Genomic DNA, 24,639 nt, shown 5'->3' with positions numbered 1-24,639 from the left:
CTTTTATAACCCTTATCTAAGTGTCATCATATGTAGACAAGAATTTTATTACACCTTCGTGTGTTTTTAGCCCTTTGTTGGTTTTTGCTCTCTTGGTCTAGTAGCTTAATACACTTGTCTTGAGTGATCTTATATGTAGACAAGACATGTTGATTCACACCATGGTGTGTGATTTTGAGCCTATGTTGGCGTTTGTGTCCTTGTTCTAGTCGCTTAAGATGTATGCCCATGGTTGGCTTATTTCACTCATTTCAAGTGCTATCATATGTAGACAAGAGATGTATTATGTTTTAGCCCATGGTTGGCTTATTACTCTTGTTCTAGTAGCTGAACATACTTGGTTTTAAGTGTATTTTTTACGTAGACAAAAGATACTTTTTAGTCCATGTTGGCATGTATTCTCTTGTTCTTGTCGTAGATGCACTTATTTCAAGTATTATTATATGTAGACAAGAGGTTCTTTTACACACCTTTGTGTGTGTCTTTGGCCTTTAATGGCTTTATGTTCTTAATCTAGTAGCTTATACACTTGATTTATGGGTTTTGGAGGACTAATGGAAAGATGTTTGTAATGGATAAACTATTGTTGAAATTTGCAAAATTTCATTCATGACTTGTGTTTTTCAAGCAAATCATATTTTTTAATATGCATATCAAGTTGATTTCTTAGCATTTAATCTATATATTAAGTGCTTATGGTTTTTGCCACCCTTATATGCAAAATGTGTATTAAGTATGTCTTTCATAAATGATTTTAAAACCTTGTGAACTCTTGGGTTTATTTTGCCTAAAGTATGCTTGGAGACTTTGTTTCTCTTGTTTGGTACTTCATTACATGTTTGAAGCATGTTTATTAATGAGTTTTTTGAGTATTAATTCATTTCATGATAAGTATATGCATATGCTATTTATGGCCTTTTTGGGCCCTCATTCAATAATGTTTATGTATATCATGCCTCTTCGTAGGCTTATTGTGGTGTCCCTTAGTGGACCATTTTGTTATTCCCCATTATGGGGTTATATTTGTCCAACGTTGGACCTTATGAATGTATTATGCATTCTTGCAATTTATTTCTGCATAATTTGCTTCCGCTCATTTTGTTTTAAACATGATATATGATTTTGAAACTCTGGTGTCATTTTTGCATAATTTGCATCTCTTCTAACCTGTGCTAGTTAGAAATGTTCCATTTGAATAAAAGTACAAAGATTTGTTTTACTTGTTTCTTTGTTGTTATTTCACAGGATCTTGGAGATAGGACAAAGAGAAGTACCCTGGATAGTTCGGGAAATTTGAAGACAATAGGAGGAAGGCTTTTTCAAGTTCCATTGCATCCTTGCCGGAGCCTCTTGGAGTCTTGCCCTTTGTTCAATCTTTTCGTTTCCCCGCAAAGATTGAGGGGGGGTGTTAAAATATGTTGATCCTTAAATGTACATATATATATTTATATATATATATATATAAAGATACGTATACATATATATATATATGTATACATATCTCTATTTATATATATAAATATATATTTTATCTTCCTAAAATACCCTCAAGAGTATTCTTATAAATTAGCATTTTACGCATATTCCAATTGGAATATGCATTGTAATTTTTATTTTATTTTTATTTTTTGTTTTTTATATTTTTGGATTTCGTACCACATTGGGGGCCTCCCAAAAGTGACGTTGGGAGCCCCCAACGGTCACAAATGTGACCGTTGGGGGCTCTCCAACGTCCCCTTTGGGAGCCCCCAAGGTGGTCCCTTTTCATGCTTATAAATAGGGGATTTCCCCTTTGTATTTGGTATTCTTGAGGGAGCTTATGCTCCATTGTAATGGGGTTTTTACCCCTTCTCCATTATTCTTCAATGATATGCAACTTATGACTTTATGTCATATTTTTCCTTTTTATGGGTTTTATGTGTTAGCACATTATGTGCTTATGTTGTTTCCCTTTAATGGGTATATTTGCACTCCACGTGCATAAGTATGGGTTCATTATTGAACCCAATGTATTCCAAGTCACTTTCTAACAAGTTTGAGGGAGGGTGTTAAATTGTATCTCATTTTTGTATACATATATATATATATATATATATATATATTATTTTCACATCATGTAACCCCAGGGGTATTTCTGTCCTTTCCTCTTTTTACGCATATCCACATTAGTGAATATGTTTGTAACTTTTCTTCTTCTTTTTTCTTTTCTTTTCTCTTTTCCATTTTTCTTTCTTCCTTTTTTCTTTTTCTTTTTTGTTGACATAGTCAACTCTTTGGAGGGGGTCCAACACTAGACGTTGGACCCCTCCAATGGTTAGATTTATAACCGTTGGAGGGGCTCCAATGTCTAGTGGGAGCCCCTCCAAGGCTTCCTCTTCATTATAAATAGGGGTGAACCCCCCTCTTAAATGTTATTCAATGCTTGGAGCATTGTACTCCATTGTTCAATAAAATTCTTTATATTTTAGCATTTGTGTTCTCTATTTGTACCTTGTATACATTTTGTTCTTGTGTCTTTGTGCACATTTCCCTTTGTAGAGGTTGTGCTTATTTTGCTCATTATCTCTTTTGAGATATTTTCACAGAAGGAACCTTTACACGATGTAAAAGAACTGATTTTGTTGATTCAAATTCTGGCCTTAAACCATTTATAAACTGATAAAAGTATTCCACATTGAATTGCTTTTGGCGAAACTCGATATCTTCAGGACAATGTCATTTTGGCTCAAGAAGAGTCAATTCTTTTCAAAGCACGGATAACTCATTGTAATATTTCCTAATACTTTTGTCTCTTTGAGTCATAGTCCCAACTTTGTCTTGCAAATTGCACACATGTGCAATATCTTTAAGAGAATACATATTTTTAAGGTATTACACCAAGCTTTATCGGCATGTTCAAATTTGGCTAGACTAGAGCATTTTTTGATGTCAATGCTATTAATTAGCCATGATATAATTTTGGCGTGCCCTATCTTCCACTCTTTCCTTTTGTCTTATAAGTCACCAAGGACTTATTCTTCTCTCCTTCCGTGAGATGTACTTCTTTGTCATTCTCAATTTTTGTGAGAACTAGTTTTTGTTTCGAATCGGAATCATCCACTATACCCCACAACCATTTTCCCCAAATGTGGTGCTTCATGATTGAAGCCCACATTACATAGTCGGCGTCATTTAATTTCATGGGCATGATGGTGACTTTATCGTTGTCATCCAGCTTTTACAAGGGTGAGAAAAAGAAAGAAAGATAGATAAAAACAAAAAGGTGAAAGAGAGAAAAAAAAAAGATAAGAAAGGAAGGAAGTGAGTATAATCACAAATTTGTGTAGCCAATCTATCCTCCAAACGTCTTCCTTCTTCAATGAGAGTGGCACAAAAGTCACTTGAATCACGAACAAGAGGATGAATCGCCTTTTGCTAAGGAGGCACAAAAAACAAGGTAAAATTCTTCAAGATCTAGAAGCTTCAAAGCTCTGATACCATGTAATGAAATGATGATCTTTCACAAAATCACAAAAGCTCACAACGAATGTCTATTGGAGACACTACAAGCACAACCCACGAAAGAGTATAAATGAAAAAACACAAGATAAAATAATAAACTTTTATTTCTCATAAGAAATGCTTAAGAAGCATTGAAATACAAAGGAGGGGATCACCCCTATTAATATAAGAAAAGGAAAGAGCACTTCTTAAGAGTCGTTGGACCTAGTCCAATGACTCTATTTATAGCCATTGGACTAGGTCCAACGACTATAAACTAGTCAGATCAAATGTTATCTTGACTAGATTAAATCTCTAGTTCAAAATGAACTAGATGAAAAATAAAAAGAAAAAAGAATAAAAATAAATAATTATTATATTATATATATATATATATATATATTACATTTTTATATTTTTAACAATCCCAACTCTTTCTTTCTTTCTTATGCTTACATTAACCTGCAAGACAGCCTGTTGCTAGTGTTAACTATGTTTAAAAGGTTTCATTTTTTTATTTCCTCAAGTCCAGCATTGCATTCCATGTGCATTATTCACAAGACACAAGTCAGTCTGACATTTACATTGCCAAAAAGTCTCAACCTTTCATTTCCTAAAATCTGGAAAGTGACTGTTACAACAGAAGTTTCAAAAATCATCTTAAAGCTGATGCATTTGGATTCCCAACATAATAAATCTCACAATATGTCATACTGTTGAAAGTAACCATCTGGTTTTTAATCCGAATTTGCTTTTCTGCACCAACTCAATCAGATTGTTATAAAGGGGTAAAATGTAGGGGCTAAGACTTGAACCTGGAATATGAGTGCCCAGGTAAAATTTTCAAAAGGACGAGTAACCACACATGCAACTTTGAAACTTGTGATATAATTATGCATGTTTTGCAAATGCTAAAAGTAATAGCAAAAATGAGACAGGTTTGACTAGGATCTGACAGAATTCAACTATTTTAATGGACTTCAGTTGAATGTCGATTATAATTTTTTACACAGATTCGTATTTATTTGGAATGATTTGATATTTGACTTGGAATCCAAGTATAAATTACATATCAGAGTAGGAGAGTAGAGATTTAGTAATACCTGCATCTGAACTAAATCTGACCCATCTATGTCCCTAACTCTATTTAAACCGTAGTTACAAATATCGGTCTTGCAATAAATACTAACCAGTGTTTTTCTTGGGATAATAATAATAATAATAATAATAATAGGCTCTTCTGAAGAACTCAGAAAATTCTTGAGACATTTTTTAAAAATTAGTAGAATTTAAAAAATCAAATTCTATTTACAATTTGTAAACATCACAAATTATGATAGTTGATTCTGCCAACATTTTCAACTTTTGGGATATTCACACTTTTCAATTTCACAAAAGAAACATTTAAAAACATAACAAATTGAAACAGTTGTGAGATGTTTGACGACTATTGTTTAAACACACCTTCAATTGCCACTTCCTACTGCATTGACCTTTAAAGAAAAATTCCATCCAACTGAAACCATGCTTCAAATGTTGCACAAGATACACATATCCTAAGGTATGTGGAGAAAACTACCACTAGACAACCTCATCCATCCTATTGTTCAAGCCACTAAATTTCCAAAAGAGACCCATTTTGTAGATGCTACCAGTGTTGTAAATATCGTACGGTATCGTACAATATAGTACAATATGTATCGTTACTTTTTGGAATTACGATACATTACACACTAGTATTGCGATACGAGTGCGTATTGTACCCGTATTGGGTGTATCGTATGATACACCCCTGTATCGTGTTGTATCGTACGATACATGTCTGGCGCACTTAAAAAAGATCCGAAACTACTTTTTAAGTTTTTGGTTTTAAAGGCCTCTTGAGGGTTGACTTCTCCATTTGTTTAAAGGCTTTTGGAAAGTAACCCATGCACCCTAGGAGTCGTAAGATAGATTTGGGGGCCGATTCATGTGCAAAGGATAAGGCTTTTGCGATTTTCTCAATAGTGCATTTTTATCATTTTTCTACTAAAGAAAGTGGGTTAAGGCAAAAAATCTTGATTCTTTACTTCTTATTAAGTTTTTTTAGGAGAAGATGGCATCAGAGGATTCGGCATGGCAATGGGACACTCAAGTAATAAGTGAAAACCGATTAAAAATCAAGTGCAACTATTGCCAAAATTCTTTTTCGGGTAGTATCACTTGATTGGAGCATCATTTAGCCGAAATACATCATAATGTTGTCGCATGCATGTCAAGTAAATTGTCGGATGATGTGAAATGACCAATGCCAGCGATTACTTGATGGTTTGATAAAAAAATGACAAGAGCGATGAATTAGGCAGAAATGAGGTAATGCGGAGTCCTGAGAGGATGGGTATTACGAAGAGGGCCTCCCTAATTCTGATTCTACAACTCTTAATATAGGATCAGAAGTAGGAGGTTTTGAAGCGAAGGCGAAAGGTGTGGTTGGTGCCAATAGTAGTGTCGTCGCAAACTCAAAAAGAAGAGGAGGAAGAGGGAGTTCTTCAAGATGAAGTAAAGCTAGAGACTTTATTAGGAGTTTTCTCCCTCCTAAGACTGCACCTAGGGCATAACCCGACATTCGTACTGCTATGATTCCTTAACATTTACTCGAGCAAGAAAATATCGCAGTTAGGAGATAGTTGTATGATGCCTGCATTTCTTTTAGTGAGACATTCCTTTCATTTTCAAGCCATACATATGTCATCACCAGTATTGAGCCTGGATATAAAATGCCTTTGCATCATGCTTTAAGAATAAAAAATTTAGATACTAATATGAAAGGAGTAAAGGCATATTGTAATAAGATGAGACAAACATGAAAACTAACTTGGTATAACATTATGGCAAATGAGTGGAGAGACAGAAAGTCAAGGATTTTGATAAATTTTCTTATCTATTGCCTCAAAGGAACTATATTTTTTAAGACAATTGATATATCTAATACGCCCAAGACAGCATATGTATTGCTCAGAGTTTTTTAGCAAGTTGTCAAGAGGTTGAACCTCAAAATATTATGCAATTTGTTACTGATAATGCAACAAATTATAGGGTAGCAAGTAAATAATTGGTAGAAAAATTTAGGTCATTCTTTGGGACCCTGTGTGCTGCCCATTTCATAGACCTCATGCTTGAGGACATTGGCAACATGGATGAAATAAAGCAGACAGTTGAATGCTACCAAAAAATTACTAAATTTATTTACAATCATGCATGAGTTTTTAACCTAATCAGAAAGTACATTGGTGGTGCTGAGTTGATTCATAATGCAGTTACTAAATTTGCTACAAATTTTTTGACAATGCAAAGTCTAGTAAAGAATAGAGCTATATTAAAAAAATTATGTCACATAAGTGTGGGTGCGACACTTTAAAAAAACTTGGGTGCAGGGGTGCAGGAGGGTATATATATATATATATATATATATATAGAGAGAGAGAGAGAGAGAAAGTTTAGGTTTAGATCAAATATAGATCTAGATTCAAACCCAAACCCCTCTTTTCTCTCTCTTATTAACTCCACCCCACCGCCTCTCTCTCTCCCTCTCCTTGTAATCCCTACCCCCACATCTCTCTCTCGCCAACCCCACCCCACCGCCTCTCTCTCTCCCTCTCTTTGTAATCCCTACCCCCACATCTCTCTCTCTAACCCTACCCCACTGCCTCCCTCTCCCTCTCTTCGTAACCCCCACCACCACGCCTCTCTCTTTCTCTCTGTAACCTCACTCCTCCGCCTCTCTCCCTCACTTCGTAACCCCCACCCCCATGTCTCTCCCTCTATTGGTAACCCTCACCCACCGCCCCTCTCTCCCTCTCTTCGTAATCCTCACAACATCTCGCTCACTCTCTCTCTACGAGTAAGAGAAGAAGGTATCTCTCTCTCTTTGTTCCTCCTCTTTTTCTTACTTCTCTCTTCGTCTCTCTCTTCTCCCTGCCTTTCACTGACATAAAAAAAAGAAACAAAATGGGTTGAATTTTTTTTAAATTTTGAACAAAAATGACCCTGGGTGCAGGTTGACCGTACCCAGGGTTTTTTACCACACCCGGTGCGGCACCCACACCCGCGTCGAGTAGCGTCAACGCAGATGCAACAACCTATTAGATGAGTCACTGTGGCATAGAAAAAAAAAATCATCAAATGAATGGAATGTATATCCCCATGCACAAAAAAGAAAGCCTAGAGATTGTAAATAATGTATTCAGAAGTGAATTCTAGGATTCATAGGTGAAGTTGTTAAGAATAACTATATCTTTGGTGAAGATGCTTCAATTGGTTGATAATGACGACAGTTGATTTCCTCTTCTTTAATTTCCTTTGAAGCTTTTCTGTTTATCGCCTCGTATTAGCGCTTCTGGTGGTGTTGAGTTGCTTGTGCAACATCAACCCATCCCTGTGCAACATCAATAGGAATCCTCAGATTCCAACACTTTCATCCCTTGGTTATAAGTTTTTCTTTAGCCTCTGATTCCTTATTTTCATCTCACATCATCATCTCAATCTTATTTTTTTCTTTCTCTCTATACCCCTTTTACTGATTGCATTTCAATTTTGCTTTTACTGATCTGATCGCTCCCTCCCCCTCTTTCCTTTTGATTTTCTGTAAAAGTTTTCTTATAGTATAATTCTACATCGATCTTTGTTTCTTTTCTCCCTTTTGAGGCATCCATGGTAGGATCGACTTGCTTATAGCAGGACCGATCTATCATTTGCTACGGCAATTGAATATATGATTCCAACATTTGTTTTCTTTCTTTCCTTCTTTTTAAATGATTCAAACGATTAGTTGATTCAGAATTCCCCTGTATTCAGATCCCCACCCCCAAGTATGGGTTATCTCTATGAGGCCATGGATAAGACAAAAGAGGCCATTATAGATCATTTGAAGGGGAAAAAAATTATACATACTTATATGGAACATCATTGATCATAGGTAGAGTGGGCAACTTCATCACTATCTTATGATGCAGTATATTATTTAAATCCAACATTTATAAATTCTCCTACGTTTAAAATGAAAAGAAAAGTCAACAAGAGACTTTTAGATTGCATTGAAAGGTTGAACCCTGATTATAGTATTCAAGATCAAATTCATAAGGAAAAGAAAACTTATAATAATGCATTGTATGATATGGAAAAACCTGCAACAGTGCAAAATTGTTCCACGATGCGTTCAGGTAATTTATTTTATCTATTTCAATTTTTATTTTATATTATTATTTAGGTATGATGTTTTGTATGATTGCATCTTTATTATCTTATTGATTTCTCATTTTTTGTTTTTTTTCAGTCATGTGGTGGGCTAGGTTTGAAAGCGGTGTTCCAAATTTAAGAGTTTTTGTTATTTGCATTCTTAGTCAAACATATAGTGAAAGTGGATGCGAGAGAAACTGGAGTGTCTTTGAGTAAATCCATATAAAAAGAAGAAATAGATTGAAGCACAAAAGGCTCAATGACCTCATCTACGTTCGCTACAACTTATGACTGAGGCAGAGGTATATAAAATTATAAAGTTTATTTGTCAATTTCATATGTTTATTTATATTTTTTTTATATCATTTAAAACCAACTAATTTTAATTTTTCATGTCACCATTTTAGGCAAATCGAAAAGTTTCCATCAAGGAGGCACAAAAAGCAATTTGATTCCATCAGTTTGGAACATTTTAATGAATTGAATGCATGGGTTGAAGAAGAAGCATAAACTTTTTTTAATGAAGAGGGCATTTAGTGAATTAATATGGAAAGAGCACATGACTACATGAGGTACATGATGAAAACCCCACGTATCTTAGAGACGATGTGGATGTCGAAGAAGGAAGAGAAGAAGAAGATAATGATGATAAAGATGATTATGATTTTTGAGGTTTTATATAATATGTTTTAAAAAACCTTGGTTGTTTAACACTTAATTGTTTATAAACTTGGTTATTTTGTTTTTGTTTATGTAATATGAAAGTATGAGTCTTTTGACATGTTCTTAATTGCAAGATATTTAATATTTTGCATTGTTTTTGTGAGATGTGCATACAATATTATCTATGATTATATATTAGTTGATGTTTGATGATGCTTTATGCGGCTCGTAGAGACATAAATGCTTCATATGTGATTTTATAGTTGTATTTTGTGCAATTAATCATTGTTTTATCTGATATGATTTTTTTTAGAAATTTTGCTAATTTTTTCTGATTTTTCTTGATTTTTTGGATTTTTTGTATTAAAATTTATGATATTTTACGATATGATATGATACAGGCTTAATTTGGGCCCGACCGATACGGATAACGATGTGATACTTACAACCTTGGATGCTACTATGCCCAACTGTAATCATTTATACACTTTCATTTTTCACCGGAACACTTATGCTATTCTTCAAGTAACTTTGCACCAGCTTTTCTTGTAGGCTGTACACTTCTTCCAAACTGTTTCCCCTGCAAACATCTTAAATTCTTCCACTACTCTGCTGCTTTCGCAATTCTTCAACAAGCACATTCCTCCGAGTAAATGACAATTCCTAAAACTTTCTGATCCCTCTACCATATTTCTGTACTAATAGAGACTCCTAGAAGCTGAACTTCAGCATTCAGGGAAATTTCCATTGAATGTTCGACAATATCAGAACATTTTCACAATCAAGATGCAACAAAAATAGAAATCCTACGAGGGCAGCAAATTTAATGGTGCTCCAAAGTCTTGAAGCAGGAAGAAGGTGGCCTTGTGGAAAGTACAAAACCATGTTGCCTTCGAAAAAAGATTGCAACCAAAATACTACTAAAATTTTTCCAACCAGAATCATTCCGCCCACACCTATGTTCTTGCATGATTCGGCAATCCTCCATAGCTCCAAATGCTTCATCATATTGCTTTGTGGAAAAGCTGAATAAAAATCTTATACCAACAATATTCTAGTTAAAAGTCTTTTCAGAACACCACAGAGCTGAAAAGAAACCATCAGATAATTTTAGAGAGACCATCAACTAACTAGTAGAGCAGGTGTAAAACCCGGATTTAAAAAAAAATTATCAGACCTAGGCCGGGTCGGGTCCGGACCCGACCCAGGCCCATTGTCGTTAGGGTTTTTAAAAAAACCCGACACAGGAGGTCTTTCCCCTGTGCGCCGCAACCCCCCCCCCCCCTTTTTCAAACCCGATAAGGATGGAAATAAGGGTTTCCCGATTTCATGCATCCTCCCCCGAGCTCTTTAAGAGCACCAGTGGAGGACAAGGGGAGGCACACCTCCCCCTTGCATCTCCTTCTTCCCTGCGCACGCCTCCAATGCCGCCGCTGCTGCAACCCCCCGCCAACGCCGATCGACGACGTCGGCCATCGTTGTCGGCCTCTTTCCAGGTACGTCGCCTCCTCCCTTCACCTCTCTCTCTGTCATCTCGCCGGAAGGCACGACAGGAGGCTGATGGCCCCTCCCTCTTCACCTCCCTCTTTTTCCCCCTTCCAGGTACTCCCTCTTCTCCTCCTCACCCCCCCTCTCTGTCACCTCGCCGGAAGGCCGACAGGTGGCCTACGGGGGCCCTGTCGCCTCCCCCTCTCTCTTGAGGTTGCAGGTGAGCCTGCAGGGGGGCAGTCACCCCTGCGGCACCCCTCCTCCCTTCTTTCCCTCTCCTTGAGGGCTTGCCGAGGGGCCGACAGACGGCATACCGCCTGTGTCGTGCCCTCCTTTTTCCCTCTAAGCCTACCTGAAGGGTGGCAGGGGACTGACACCCCCCTTGCCGCACCTTCCCCCTTGTTTCGCTGTTGTTCCGTCAGGCAGGGGTCGGGGCCCCTGCCATTTTTTCGTTTCGTCAGGCAGGGGCCGAGGCCCCTGCCAGTTTCCGTTTTGTCTGGCAGGGACTGAAGCCCCTGCCGTTCATTGTTTTGCAGGGGCCGAGGCCCTTGTCGTCCAATATTGTCAGGTAGGGACCCAAGTCCCTGCCATTTGTTGTTTCCGTGAGGTAGGGGCCTCGGCCCCTGCCATTTATTTCTTTCGTTAGGCAGGGGCCTAGGCCCCTGCCGTTTGTTGTTTTGGCAGGCAGGGGCCGAGACCCCTGTCGTTTGTTGTTTCGGCAGGCAGGGTTCGAGACCCCTGTCGTTCGTGTTTTGGCCGACAGGGGCCTCTGCCCCTGCCATTCACTGCTTTGTCTGGCGGGGACTGAGGCCCCTGCCATCCGCTGTCCTGTCAGACAGGGGACGAGGCCCCTGTCATTCGTTGTTTGGTCAGACAGGGGCCGATATCCCTGCCACTCTTTTGATTCCGCCGGCAAGGCAGGTCTTACCAGTGGCCTTCTGCTATTTTTGACAACTACGTCATAATAACTCTCACTCTTGCAGATTCTCGCAACGAGTCCAGTTCGGGCTCTGCGGCCCGACCTTCGTATCATCCACACCCGTAGACGTACGCAGCTGCACGACATCCCGAGGTAGGGTAAAGTCGCACAAAGGGCAATTGATGAACGTATTTAAGTTGAAATGATTAAGATGCCATGCTAGATATGCTTAGAGTTATATTGCTTCTGCATTGCGTATTATCATGTTTGTATGCTCATGGGTCAAGGTACAATTTCATTCTTCGATCATTATTTTGCATAGTTGCTTATGAATTTGAGGTGTGGTTTCATACTTCGTGAAATACATATGCCTTTGTTTGCTTGTATACATTTCTGCCTGCATATTTCCTTTGAGTAAGGTACGATTTCGTGTCTCATGTATTACTTATGACCTTATGTGTTTTGCCTGTCTAAGTGGTCAATGTATGGTTTTGGTACCTCGTGTATTACTTATGTGATTTTCCCTCGATGTGCGGCATCGCAAGTCGAGAGTAGTTTGTTGACATGTTATAACCTGCATATGCTCACACTCATGGTAAATATGTACTTACATAAATGTAGTCTTGTGCCTATCGTGTTATCACTTGTTTTCAAAACACTAGAAGTTGCACTTGTGCGCTATAGTTCTTTTAAAAAAGGGTTTCCTCCTGCGAACCCAGTGCTCTTCAAATGGCACAGCTTTTGCAAAGTTAAGTTTTAATCCTCGCAGGATGTCGAAGTTGCATTTGAGTCCTCCCAAGTCCGCACACTTGGGAGAAATATTTTATAACCCCGATTCGAGTTGCGACCCAATTCGAATAACCCCGATCAGGGGTGAGCATATGAATGAGTGGGGTTCTGTTGAAGGACCCATTCTTTATTTATCAATCTAGTGTCACATGTCGATACTAAGATAAATTTTGGATGCGAGTTTGATAGTGTTGTGCCTTGCGTGAATGACTTAATGTGGCATTATGGCTTTTAAGGATGAATCGTGTCAAATGAGCACTCCCTTATTTTTTGGATCGTTATGAAGTTGTGTTGGGTGTTCCTTTTGAGAAGCCCACACACCTCCCTAGTTCAGTATAGCGTACTTTTAGACATGCACAACATGTTAAGTGCTTTGTTGATCGGACGAGAGATCCGAGATGACCTTGCATCATGAAATATGAAAAATGTTGTTGAAGTGAATTCAAGACTTATCTTGCCAGGCTGTGTTGTATTAATTCTTTTGTAGATAATATCTGTTGGGGTTTTTTTTGTGGAACCATTTCCCTTTCATCGTAGTCGTACTTTTGACAAGTACGACCGTACTTTTTGACAAGTACGTCTTCTTACGTTGCGATGATTGGATGAGTAGGTTGTGACAACCTCGATGAGAGCAAATAACAAAATGTTGTGATCACCTAAATAAGTGATGTTTTCGCCTTCACCGACAAGATACTCGAGTTGGTCGAAAGACCAGAGTATGTAGAATGGGTCTTCAGTTAACTACCCCTGATGTACTCATTCGAATCGCTGACTCCTGTCAGGAGAGAGGACAAGAAGGTACAAAACTTTGATGGACAGACCATTAATGGTAGTTACGAGCAAAAGACTCGGCTTCCCCAGTCATCAGAGTTAGGGGAATGGGACTACCATAATTATCCTAGGTGGTAGCTCTCCATGTTTGGGATGGATACATTGTTTATGCTGCTTTGGGGATTTCTCTCTTGGTCACCGACCGTCCCCTTAGGTGCGGACTCAGTCAGCTATCCGGGTTATCATAAAATACATAGCATAATAAACCCCCGGATCAGTCTAGGTTGTTTCTAGAGTCGTGCCTTGTGCGTACCCGCTTGGCCAGTTAATATCGAAACATAATTTAAATCCGATCACACAATTTGTTGAGTTATGCGTGTATGAAAGTTATAGTGTACAACAGGTTCAGTACTTATGGAATTGTGTGTGTGGTTGATGAAACATTGTATTTCTTATGCAGTTCTTTGCTTGTACTAGTTAGCCTACTTGTGCCAGTAAAATGCTTGTAATAATTTTAGTATTGTGCTCATGATAGTTTGTTCTATGACTCTGCTGAAAGCAAATTACTATTTAATTGCCTGTCTACTTGACATATTAAATTATTCTGCTTAATTATGTTCTATATTGTCCTATCTGTGCACCTACCAGTTTTTAATGAAATTGACCCATTTTATGGGCAAGTTTTGGATAGGTGATACAGTCTGTGATGGCACGATGGCGTGATGAGGTCAAGATAGAGCTCTTTCCCTGACGTTTCGTTCCTAATGACATGTTGGTAAATTCGGTATAAAGTGTGTTTCAAAATTTCTCCTTTATTAAACCGTGAGTTAATAAAACTGTTTTAGTAAGCTTCTTCTTGGTTTCAACAAACGAATTCTCAATTATTGAAACTCCATTTCTAAACCATTTAATTTCAATGGTCGTGCGGGATTTGACAAAGGAAAGTTTACGCTGTAATGCGCTCAAGGTCCATTGACTTGTGGTTTTAAAAATATCATTTTCCGCTGAAATATTATTTAAACTCTGATTATTGTATGATTTCAAAGCTTTCTAAACTATTGTAAAAGTTACAAGTCCCGAATTTTTGGGGCGTTACAGCAGGAACCTTAATCAGACATATTCAGATGTGCACCAACCAAAAGCATTAAACAGAGACCCTTCAAAATTTTGCTAGCTCACTAACTAGGTGCGGAATCGCAATGACTTACCACTAAGGAGACACAATGAATAGTTTTTTTTTTCAATAGAAGCTGCCACAAATTCAAGTTCCTCTATCACCAATCAATTCATCAGCATCCAAATTCGACTAACATACACATGGAAATTTTATTCCTAAAAGAATAGCTTGTTGCAAGAAGCTTTTTTCCCAGAATAAGACATTAGATATAATTGACTGATTCCGCACCCTCTTTTACAATGTTGATTCAGAGGCCCAATGCAGAGTCAAATAATGCGGGCCCCAAAAACAAAGAACTAGTAATGAAATTTGAGTTCACACTTTCAATTAAACACGTACTGAAACACATTAAAAGTCAGTACAGTTTCGAAGACCTCTTATCACTACATGTGCTTCCCATTCCGTTCCTCATCCAGCAACAAGCTGAACGTGACTAATTACAACCCCTGGTCGAACTAAAACTCTTCAATTCACTAAATATAAACCCCATTCTACTCAAAGATCGCATCTTTAACCACAAATTGAAGAATTTATCACACTCTCACCGGGAAGCACCTTCAAACCAAAAAAGAGAAGCAGAAAACCGAAAATTTAAGAGCCTACCACAGCTTCACACCACGAACTAACCAAATGAACACAGAAAGACAGTGATTTTTAGAGAAAATGAAGGATCGGTAGGCCTCAAACCTGAGTGACTCTGTAATTGAAGTATGGATCGAACTCGTGAATGACGCTTTCGTACTTGATCACCTGTAAAAAAGAACGACAAAAAAGTCAAGATCATAAAATTCTCTATCCAGATCACCGATCGGCGTCATATCTCCGGATCTAAGAGAGAATGGAGCGATAAATCTGATCTAGGACAACGGGATGAGGGAAGAGCGAGGCTTACGGAGAAGAGACGGATGGAGAAGGCAAGAACTCCGATGAGGAGGAGGATGAAGAACGAAAGCACGTTCCCGAAGGCGTTCCGGAGAGGAGTCGTCGCTGTCGTCGTCTCCGTCGCTCCTTCGGTGGACGCCATCGCCGCGGTCGATGGCGAGAGAGAGAGACGACCTGGTGAATTATATAGTAGGGCCAAATTACGACGTTTACCCCCAGGAGTAGGGTCTGATTCGGCCGGATCTTGTTGGATCTGGACCTGAATCTGAATCTTGATCCGGATGCGCAAGATCCAAGGAGGTAAGATTGAATCTGAAATACATGTGATAATACCGGATCCCAAAAAAATGGAACAAAAACAAACTATTTAGCTGTAAAAAATGCAATGGGTTCCGATTTTGATTCAGCCTAATATGGTTCAAATACTAATCCCAATCCAAATCCATCCTAACTCACATTCAGATTTTAATTGAAGGCAAATCTTTGGGAGCATGTTACGGGAGTATTTGTAGTGTAATTGGAGACAGTTATTTGGCGCAGATTTGGCTGCTGTTTGGGAGAAGGAGTCTGAGGGAGTTGATATTTTAGGTTGGGAATCAACAGACTCCAACTCCTTTAAAATACCCATTTGAACTCCTCTTTTAAAAAAAAAGGTATTTGCAACTCCTTGAATCACAAGCATTCCGGTGGGTTCATAAATTTTTGATGGTTCAAATTTGTTATCTCATTTACCTCAGTAAATCTTATATTCATCTATTTTACTTTCATAAACAATAAGATTTTAGCTCACTAAATTCTAACTTTTTATGTTATATATATACATAATATATATGTATGTATATATATTATATACACATAATATATATGTATACATAATGTATATATATAAACATATAATATATATGCATACATAATATATTATATATATGCATAATATATATGTATATTTACGTAATATATATACATACATACATATAATGTATATATGTGTATATATTATAAATAATATATATATATATATATATATATATATGCTGAACTAAAGTCTAATTTATAAGCCCTGGCCCACCCCAAATACAATGCTACGGGTTTCCAAACATGGTGAGGAATCAGGAGTTGTTACAGGAGTTGTTTCTGCTTCCAAACAAAAGAGAAAGTCCACAACTCTTCCCAAATCCATTTTTTTTTAATTTCGATAGTTTTATTCTCCCCAACTCCTTGCAACTCTCTCCAACACCGGTTCCAAACATAAGGTAAAAGATCTAGATCTGGAAATATCATGTATCTGTTTGCAATCCTACCCAGGGGTGAGGTCCATGATTTTCAAGAGGCGGTCTTTGCTAACAGATAAGCCCTTCACCATTCTGCTGCCACATGTAAATTTTTATGGCATTTTCCTTAGGTACAATTTATTATATTAAATAGAATTGGATTAATTTCCATAACGCTTACGAAACTGCTTATTTTAGTTAATATACTCAACTGTAACTTTCTGTGGAGTTATTATGGAAATTTCTTAAGTTATTTGTGATCCAGGTATAATAGGGTAATTTGAAAAGCACACTGAGCCGTTTGTTTTAATTATTTATACCCACCATAGCATTCACATTATTTTTTTAGAAAGCCTCAAATTTTGCCACTTTTAAATAAATGAGCTGGGAACTATAGGTGCAAGTCTGTGTCGACTCGATCAGACATCATGAATGTGTTTAATATAGCCCAAATGCTGGGAATCGGCTTTTGAATCGTGTTTGTTCAATGAAAAAACACGATTATATGAGCAAGAAAAAAATTCACACTGTAGGCCACTTGATTTTTCTTTTAAATCTTTCAAGAACATGCATGCCTCACAATCGAATGATCTAAGAGTCTATTCTCACTAACCAAACCATGTGGATCCAGATCAGGTCATTCCTGAAATGAGAAACTTTCTCATTTCAAAATCCTCACCGTTGAAGAACTGAAGGTGGCCCGTGTTGGACGTGATTCCCGCTTAAACCAAGCTAAAGCTAACGGGGTGTTACGCAGTTAAGTAGTTTTAAAAATATAATAAAAAATTAAATCAAGAAATGACAACTTTTCGTATTTGATTTTCCCTCTCAAATGAAAGATGAAAGACCTCTCGTTATATATATATATATATATATATATATATATATATATATATATATATATATATATATATATATATATATAGTAATGGTGTCGTGCTAAACCATGTGCTAAATGGGTTTTTCGGGCTTCTCCGGTGCTTTTTATGCGGTTCTGGCCCCATAAATGTGTTGGGCATGGTCGATTTACTAAGAATCCATACTTGGGTCATGCCTTCTAGATGAAAAAAATGATGTTTGGAGCATAAAAATTTTACAAAGATTTTGAACAGTTGATTTTTTGAACTTTATAAAAACTCACCAATGTGTTGGAATCAAACCAAACCTGGACTCAGCCGAGACCAAATCCTGATTCAAATGTATGTGATAAAAACTGGATCTGGTAAGATAAGACTGAAATCAAGTACTTTACATGTAAAAATTTGAAGCAAAACACATTTGATATGTTTCCAAAAAAAAAACATATATCCAATCCAAGTTCGAAAATATCAAAACCAAATATAAATAAATATTCAAAATCTTGTTTAATGATCCATACCCAAGGCACACAGTGTTTGAGCTCAGATTAGATGTCCAACAAACCCAATCTATTAGCACCCCTAATATCAGCCCCCGTTGGCTACTAGCACACCCCTAATACTGCACAACTGGGTGCTTCCATCCAATGAAACCTGTTTAGTGCTGAACTAAGGAGCCTACTAGTGACTACACTCGACCACATTTACTGTTAAGAACTCCATGCACTTGGACGGAGTTTGATTAAACTATACAATTACAAGATGCAGCCATTTATTTAGTTTAGCAGTGACACCCAAATGGCGGAACAGTTGCAAATGAACACCTGCAACAGAAATGCATAAATGTGTCAATAGGAAAAGAACGAGTTTTGACAGTTTGATTATCTTCACAATAAGAACACCATATCAGGGCGCACCCCGCCACCCAAAAAAGAAAAAAAAAGTTGCCCAGTTAAGTTGAGCATCAGGACGTCCAGAGGCCCCCAGACATCACGAGATCGATTCACCCTGGAACTACCCGCTACAGGTATGGAGCAGCACCGTAGGGCCGGTCCACTCTCCCAGGGTTTACCAATATATGGTGGGGCTATTTAGGCATCGATCCTGATGGGTTCCTCATATGTTATTTACAGAACAAAAAAACTACCCACATGAACAAAGTGTAAATAAGCAAAAAGAAAAAAAAAATGGGTGCAAGCTAGTCCAGAAACAAGTAGATACCTGCCATTAAACCACAAAGATCACTCATGAAACATTGCTCGCCCAAGATTTGTAGCCAATGCCAATCTCACACTACTCAAAGCCTGCGGGGGCAAATCGGATTCACAAAAACCCGGATGCAGTCTTGCCAATGACAACTCTTGAAGCTTGCTCAGCAATAGGTTAGCTTGAGAGATGGAAAGCAGGGAGTGGTCTCGCCATCTTAGTAGGCTCAACTGGAAGTCAGCAGATTGGGCCAATAAAACCAGAGATCAGTGTCAGAGAATATACATTCAAATGTCATTACATATCCATTAACTTGTGAGAACAAATAATGAATTGTTTTTTCTTTTAATTTTTTTGCTAAACCACCAAAAATCAGGTTGACCAGACTATCTTTAACATTTTTATCTTTTTGAACAGGAAAAATGATTCTTTCCCCGGATAGACTGTTGACTTCAAGAAATGGCACATCTGGTTCAAGTTTGAAGAACTCCAATGACATGATGGAGCATGCATATCATAGTTGAGACAGTATGAATTTATTCGTCATAAATTGTACCATTTATTTTTAGAACTTCAAAGGACAAGAATTGCATGTCCAAGACCCACAACTTTCTTCTGCCACACATGGACTGAGATTCTTTTAAAAAATATTCACCATTTTTTAGTCCTTTGATACCCTCCACATTACATGGCACTTGGCAGGAAAACAACATTGACATATGACTTTTAGACTTTATGCAGTCACTATGTTGGCATATATTCAAATTGTTCGAATCCTTTATACAAACTTCAATGGCATTTAGAAACGTTAGCTTTTACAGAGAAAATCTACAAAATTAATTCCAAGAAAATGTTCAACATAACACGACTTACTGAATCATGAAGTAGGGGTAGCCAAAACCGCTGTGGTGTTGATGGATTTTTTATGAGCTGCACACAATTAAGCAAATTAAATAAGATAAAAAGGTCACAATGCTCAAACACAGCCACCAGCCATACAGCTCTGCATCAAGACCTGACATGTCTCTGCTTATAGAGACTAATTTCTCTCGGCTTCTACCTTGAGAAAATTGTGCTTTAAAAAGTGATAAACTGGGTGTCTGAAAAACTAGGCACCCCTTTTTAAAAAAGACAAGCTCCAAAGTCAAAACAATAACACAAAAACCAAAAGCATTGGCTGGCACAGCAGTTCTGAAAGTCGATACTAATTAATAAGCTGTTCATGATATGATCACAAAAACAACAATGTTACAAGATATGCATCAGGCTCCTCTTCAAACCTCCAGTTGCAACCAACAACAAATTACAAGACAATCAATTTGTTCACACTTCTCTACAGGAAAGAATTGAAAAAAATAATAATAACTTGAGTGCCTTTTCTTTCTGTATTTCAAATGAAATATCAGATGCTGCTCAAGATAATCACAGTTCTTTTCATCCAGTTTGTCTTATACAAGCTTCTTTCGTGCTCTTTAAATTTCAAAAAGGAGAAAAATAAAGTAAAAGAAAAGAAGTCAAACCAACAAAAGCTCCCAATGTTTTTAGAATATCTCATGCCAATAAATTGATGGGAGAGAAAACGGATTTGGCCCAATGGTTACATTTAGAACATGGGTGTAACTAGAATATTAACAAACATTTTTTGAACCGTAACAGACATATGATTACAATAATAACCTACCAGGTTACGATTATGAACGCCAAATTCTGTTCTAATTCGTTGAACCAATTATCCTAATCTGATTTATTCGCATCAATTCTCATAGAGATAAACACCTCAGAAATATTAAAATCTTGTGACATCAGGAAAAATCTTGCAAAATATTTCAACTTATCATGTGAGATTTTTTTTAATTAACTTCAGTACCTGCAGTAAATTACATTAAATGATGTAAACTAAATATAGACAAAACCCGGGAGGTCCTCCAAATAATGCTGGTCCAGGTCATAACCTTGCAAAGCAAATGCAAATGATCCCTCCACCACCAACAACGCTTGGAAAACACCTATAATAATTTCACAACCTCCAAAATCAGAATAAAGTCCTGTACCCAGGGAAGTCATCCATCAAAAAGCCTCTGTTCATAAGCCCTTAATCGATGTATTAGTGTTCTTGACACATCTATGAAGTGCATCTAAGTCCTACAGTTGCACATGAATTCGATCTTTAGCCTGCCCTGAATGTTTCTTCAAGCTAGAGGTGGGCACTGGGCAGGGCAGCCCACGCGGTCCAGCCCGTTATGTCTTTTTTTGTTATTGTATTGCGTTTAAGTTTTCACGTAAGTAGGGTTTCAGGTTTCTCATGCAGGGTTTCACAGTATCACAGACACAGCACCCTTCGCCCCTTCCCCTCCCACCCGCAATCAGCGAACAGCAATCTGCAACCGGAGATCTGATTAAAACAGATGTTTTTTGTTAAATTTTCAAAAACTGAAAAAAGACATGAAACTGAGAAAAATTAAGCCACGAGCTGGCTCACCAAAAAAAACTCTATTTCCAGTGAGGAATCTCATATACATTTTTTTACCCCACTGTATAAACATAAAACTAAATTGAACCGATATCTATTATTTTATCAACTTTTTGTACAGATTCTCAGTCCATGTTAAAAGAAATTAGATCAGACAGACAGCAAAGAAGACCTCACCATTCTCATGAGGTTCTGGCAGCTTCCATAAACATCTTAAATAGATGAGGTTACAAGGTTAATTGTTTACAACAGTGAAAAGGAAAATTAACATAAGAAGATAATTCTATATCTTCACAAACTGCAAGGAATTCTCTCATGAGATGGAAACTATCCTAGCTAGTCTAACCGTGTCCATCGTTAGATAAGTCATGTAGATATTTTCTTGCATTCGTTTTGTCCTCATTTATCTCAACATATGCCTGGAAGTCATCTACCATTTCAGATATGAATTCGAAAAAAAAGAGTTCAGCCCGAACCGGCCCGCCCAATAGGCCCATGGGCCGAGCCTTTGCTAATGGGTGGCCCGAACCAAGCTGTTGGCCCGGCCCATCAATTGACGGGCCAGCCCAGTCCGTTGCCCACCCCTACTTCCAGCTAATAATGGCACCACTATTCCCTGAAACATGTAACTCTACCTTTCAAAGGTGATATTCAAAAGGTAGACACCTGATGTAATCCCTTGGCCTTCTGCACAAATTTCCTCGGGCAAAATCTTGAAAGCTTTCTGTTTAAAGGATCTATATCAGTCTTAGATATTTTCCATGCATGATATTATCCAGATCCTGCACAAACTACTCATGTTGTACAAAAGTGCAATCAAATCATTCCTATTTTTTTATAGGAAGTAGCAATTTATACATTTGTATAGGATTAGCATGTTAAATTCACATTCTGACATGGTTGAGAGAGAGAATGGCATTGTGCTATATTGTTTGTTGTTTTTTATTTTTCTGCACTAAACTAATGGCAAACAAAGGGGGTATTCACCTTGTTGGACTCTTTAGTTTTACTTTGTACTCTTATCTTTGTCACAACATTTTTTTCCATCATAATTATAATCAGGACTTAGGTATAAACTTTGCCCAATGCTGCACAAGCTTCACAGATTTAAAAATGACATGATTTCTTGAATAATCACAGGTTCTTTTGTATAACAAATAGATAACATGCTATCTTTAAAATGTAAATTCAACTATTCAGAATAAAAAATGTAAGAGAATGAACAAATGACCGTTATTATGCATCTGATGATGACATGGCAAAGAACAGGTAAAGAGAAGATACTCGAAGCATAATGGGAAGATGTGAACCTCAGATCATTCTAACATAGAAACAGCTTGATGCATAAAGGACATGATTGACTTTAGTAAGATACATTCATGATCTTTCCAGTTTCCACTGCAAGGCATATGCTAGAATTGCTAGGGTAATATGCAGCTATCGAATTTCGGACCCTTTTTCTTTTTTTGGATCCATATGCACTAGAAAAGAACTAATTCATGAAATCAAACTTGGAAGGAGAATCTAGCTGCAAAGCTTACAAAACCAATCAACCATGCCTACTTCGCTAATTAGAACTATCAAGGATTTAATAAGAGATCATGTGTACTTCCCAACGAATGTCACTATTTGATGTTCAACATAAGGCACACTAAAAACCTAAGCTTTAAGGGAAGAAAATTCATATCTAAATAATTCATTAAATATATATAGTAGACATTGTTTTTAGAAGCATTCAAAGGATATTACCAGTATAAGCATCTCCAATGCTTGTTGTGCAGTTTCATCCAGGAGCCCATCACGGGATTCATGCTGAAACTTTCTAAGTGACCCTTTGAACTCTCTATACCTACATGTTTGTAATAAGTTTAGGCATATGTTTTAGAAACAAATAGCACAGTAAAAAAAACCATGTCATCTGTTCTAGGCAACTTGCGCCTAACAGATACCAAACCAAGTTTTGGAACTCACTTTTTCAAACTTGTAATGTATGAATGAAACAAAGCCCACAATTAAAAAATAGAGAAGATTTTATACATACATCTCTCTCTCTCTCTAATATATATATATATATCAGCTCATCTTCCTTCTCTGAAAAATCAAACCCATGAAATTCAAGGTTACCATCTTCTATAGGATAAGCCACAAAATTATACAAAGGATAAAATTTTATTTACATATCTTTAAGAAACAAAACCAAAAGTAGGTAAAAATTTCCATATCATTTAGCAAAGATTTACTTTTTTTTTAAGTCCCACCTATTTCTTTCCAGGCAAGAACCTGTCATTATAGTGTCTCGCAAGTTTGTAATTAATTAGGGATTATAGAGAAATACATGTGCAGAAATTCAAGACCTCCTGCGCTCCTGTTCTCATGTTCCAGAAGTTCAACCAACCCCTCCCATTGCTGCAGCAATAAATCAATCAAACAACAGAAGTCACAATCACATTTCAGTAAAAACTATTAATAAAGACAAATAAGTCAAAAAATTTAGGTAATAGAAGAACTCAGAGAACAGTAAAAGCAAAGAAAAAAATTCCAAAAGGCAGAATAGTAAGAACAAGTTATCACCTTAAAACTATCATCAGATAATGACTTTCCTACAGATTCGAACAACTGTTGTGCAATTTTACCAAGACGAACTTCATCATGAGCCTGCTGCAACCAAAAAACACCCAACCCTTTCCTGCCATGCTTCCAGTGATGCATTCCAGCAATCTGTTCAGATGATTCAGGTCAGAACTGAATTACCAGATATTCTTTTTTCAGTTCATTACACGCTCATTCAGATTGTGTTTTTGTCAGTTGGGGTCCCATGCATAGCAGCTAAGTCACAGGGATTCGGCCAACCGGGTGCCGCACCCCCGTCGACGTGATGCGGGTGCGGCACCCGGTGCGGTCAACCAGACCCTGGGTGTTGTCAATGCACCCAGGGTCATTTGTGTCCAATTTTTGGACAAAAAAATGCCCGATGAAAAGGGCTGAGGGGAGGAGGATTAGGGCAAACTTTTTTGCCCTAATCTTCCCGAGTTTGCTTCCTATAGCCGACGCCGACTCCTTCCGGCCGCGCTCCTCAGTTATCAGGTCTCTCTCTCTCTCTCCAACCTCCCTGTGCCTCCGCGTCTTGTACGCATTGTCGAAGGCCACCCTATGCCCAAGGTGCCCCCGGTTCGACTGGGACTGAGCTCGACTCAGTAGAGCCCTCCAACCATTGACCCCCCGCACCCAAGTGATATTGTGATAATTGTTTTTTATTTCATTAGTGTTAATGTTGTTAACTGTTAAAACTTAAAAATTTTATATATATATATATATATATATATATATATTTATTATTATTATTATTATTTTTTTGACGCACCCCCACACCCAAGTTTTTTGAAAGTGTCGCACCCCCGCACCCGCACCCATGTGACATAGCATAGCAGTAACGAATATTGGCATCAAAATTT

At 37.6% G+C, this 24,639-nt stretch overlaps 2 protein-coding genes across 2 annotated transcripts in view; both read right to left on the bottom strand.

Moving 5' to 3' along the window:
* LOC149830152 (dolichyl-diphosphooligosaccharide--protein glycosyltransferase subunit STT3A-like) overlaps window positions 1-15,535 on the bottom strand; it is a 46,705-nt gene extending 31,170 nt beyond the window's left edge. The window contains exons 1-2 of the mRNA XM_090016339.1: window positions 15,394-15,535; window positions 15,189-15,251 (exon numbers count right to left, since the gene is read on the bottom strand). Of these exons, the coding sequence (XP_089872465.1) occupies window positions 15,189-15,251; window positions 15,394-15,525 (195 nt within the window). The 5' untranslated portion in view covers window positions 15,526-15,535. The remainder of the gene's footprint in view (window positions 1-15,188; window positions 15,252-15,393) is intronic.
* Window positions 15,536-17,961: 2,426 nt separating this feature from the next.
* The window catches only part of LOC149830151 (nuclear pore complex Nup85-like protein), a 31,468-nt gene continuing 24,790 nt past the window's right edge, over window positions 17,962-24,639 (bottom strand). The window contains exons 14-19 of the mRNA XM_090015720.1: window positions 23,759-23,905; window positions 23,523-23,593; window positions 22,937-23,036; window positions 19,591-19,647; window positions 18,733-18,947; window positions 17,962-18,335 (exon numbers count right to left, since the gene is read on the bottom strand). Of these exons, the coding sequence (XP_089871846.1) occupies window positions 18,753-18,947; window positions 19,591-19,647; window positions 22,937-23,036; window positions 23,523-23,593; window positions 23,759-23,905 (570 nt within the window). The 3' untranslated portion in view covers window positions 17,962-18,335; window positions 18,733-18,752. The remainder of the gene's footprint in view (window positions 18,336-18,732; window positions 18,948-19,590; window positions 19,648-22,936; window positions 23,037-23,522; window positions 23,594-23,758; window positions 23,906-24,639) is intronic.

This window comes from Nuphar pumila, chromosome 8 (genome assembly GCF_984573655.1).
Source record: "Nuphar pumila chromosome 8, dmNupPumi1.hap1.1, whole genome shotgun sequence".
Taxonomy (NCBI): Eukaryota; Viridiplantae; Streptophyta; class Magnoliopsida; order Nymphaeales; family Nymphaeaceae; genus Nuphar; species Nuphar pumila.
The sequence above is the reverse complement of the archived record's forward strand: the minus strand, read 5'-3'. Positions and strand labels throughout refer to the sequence as shown.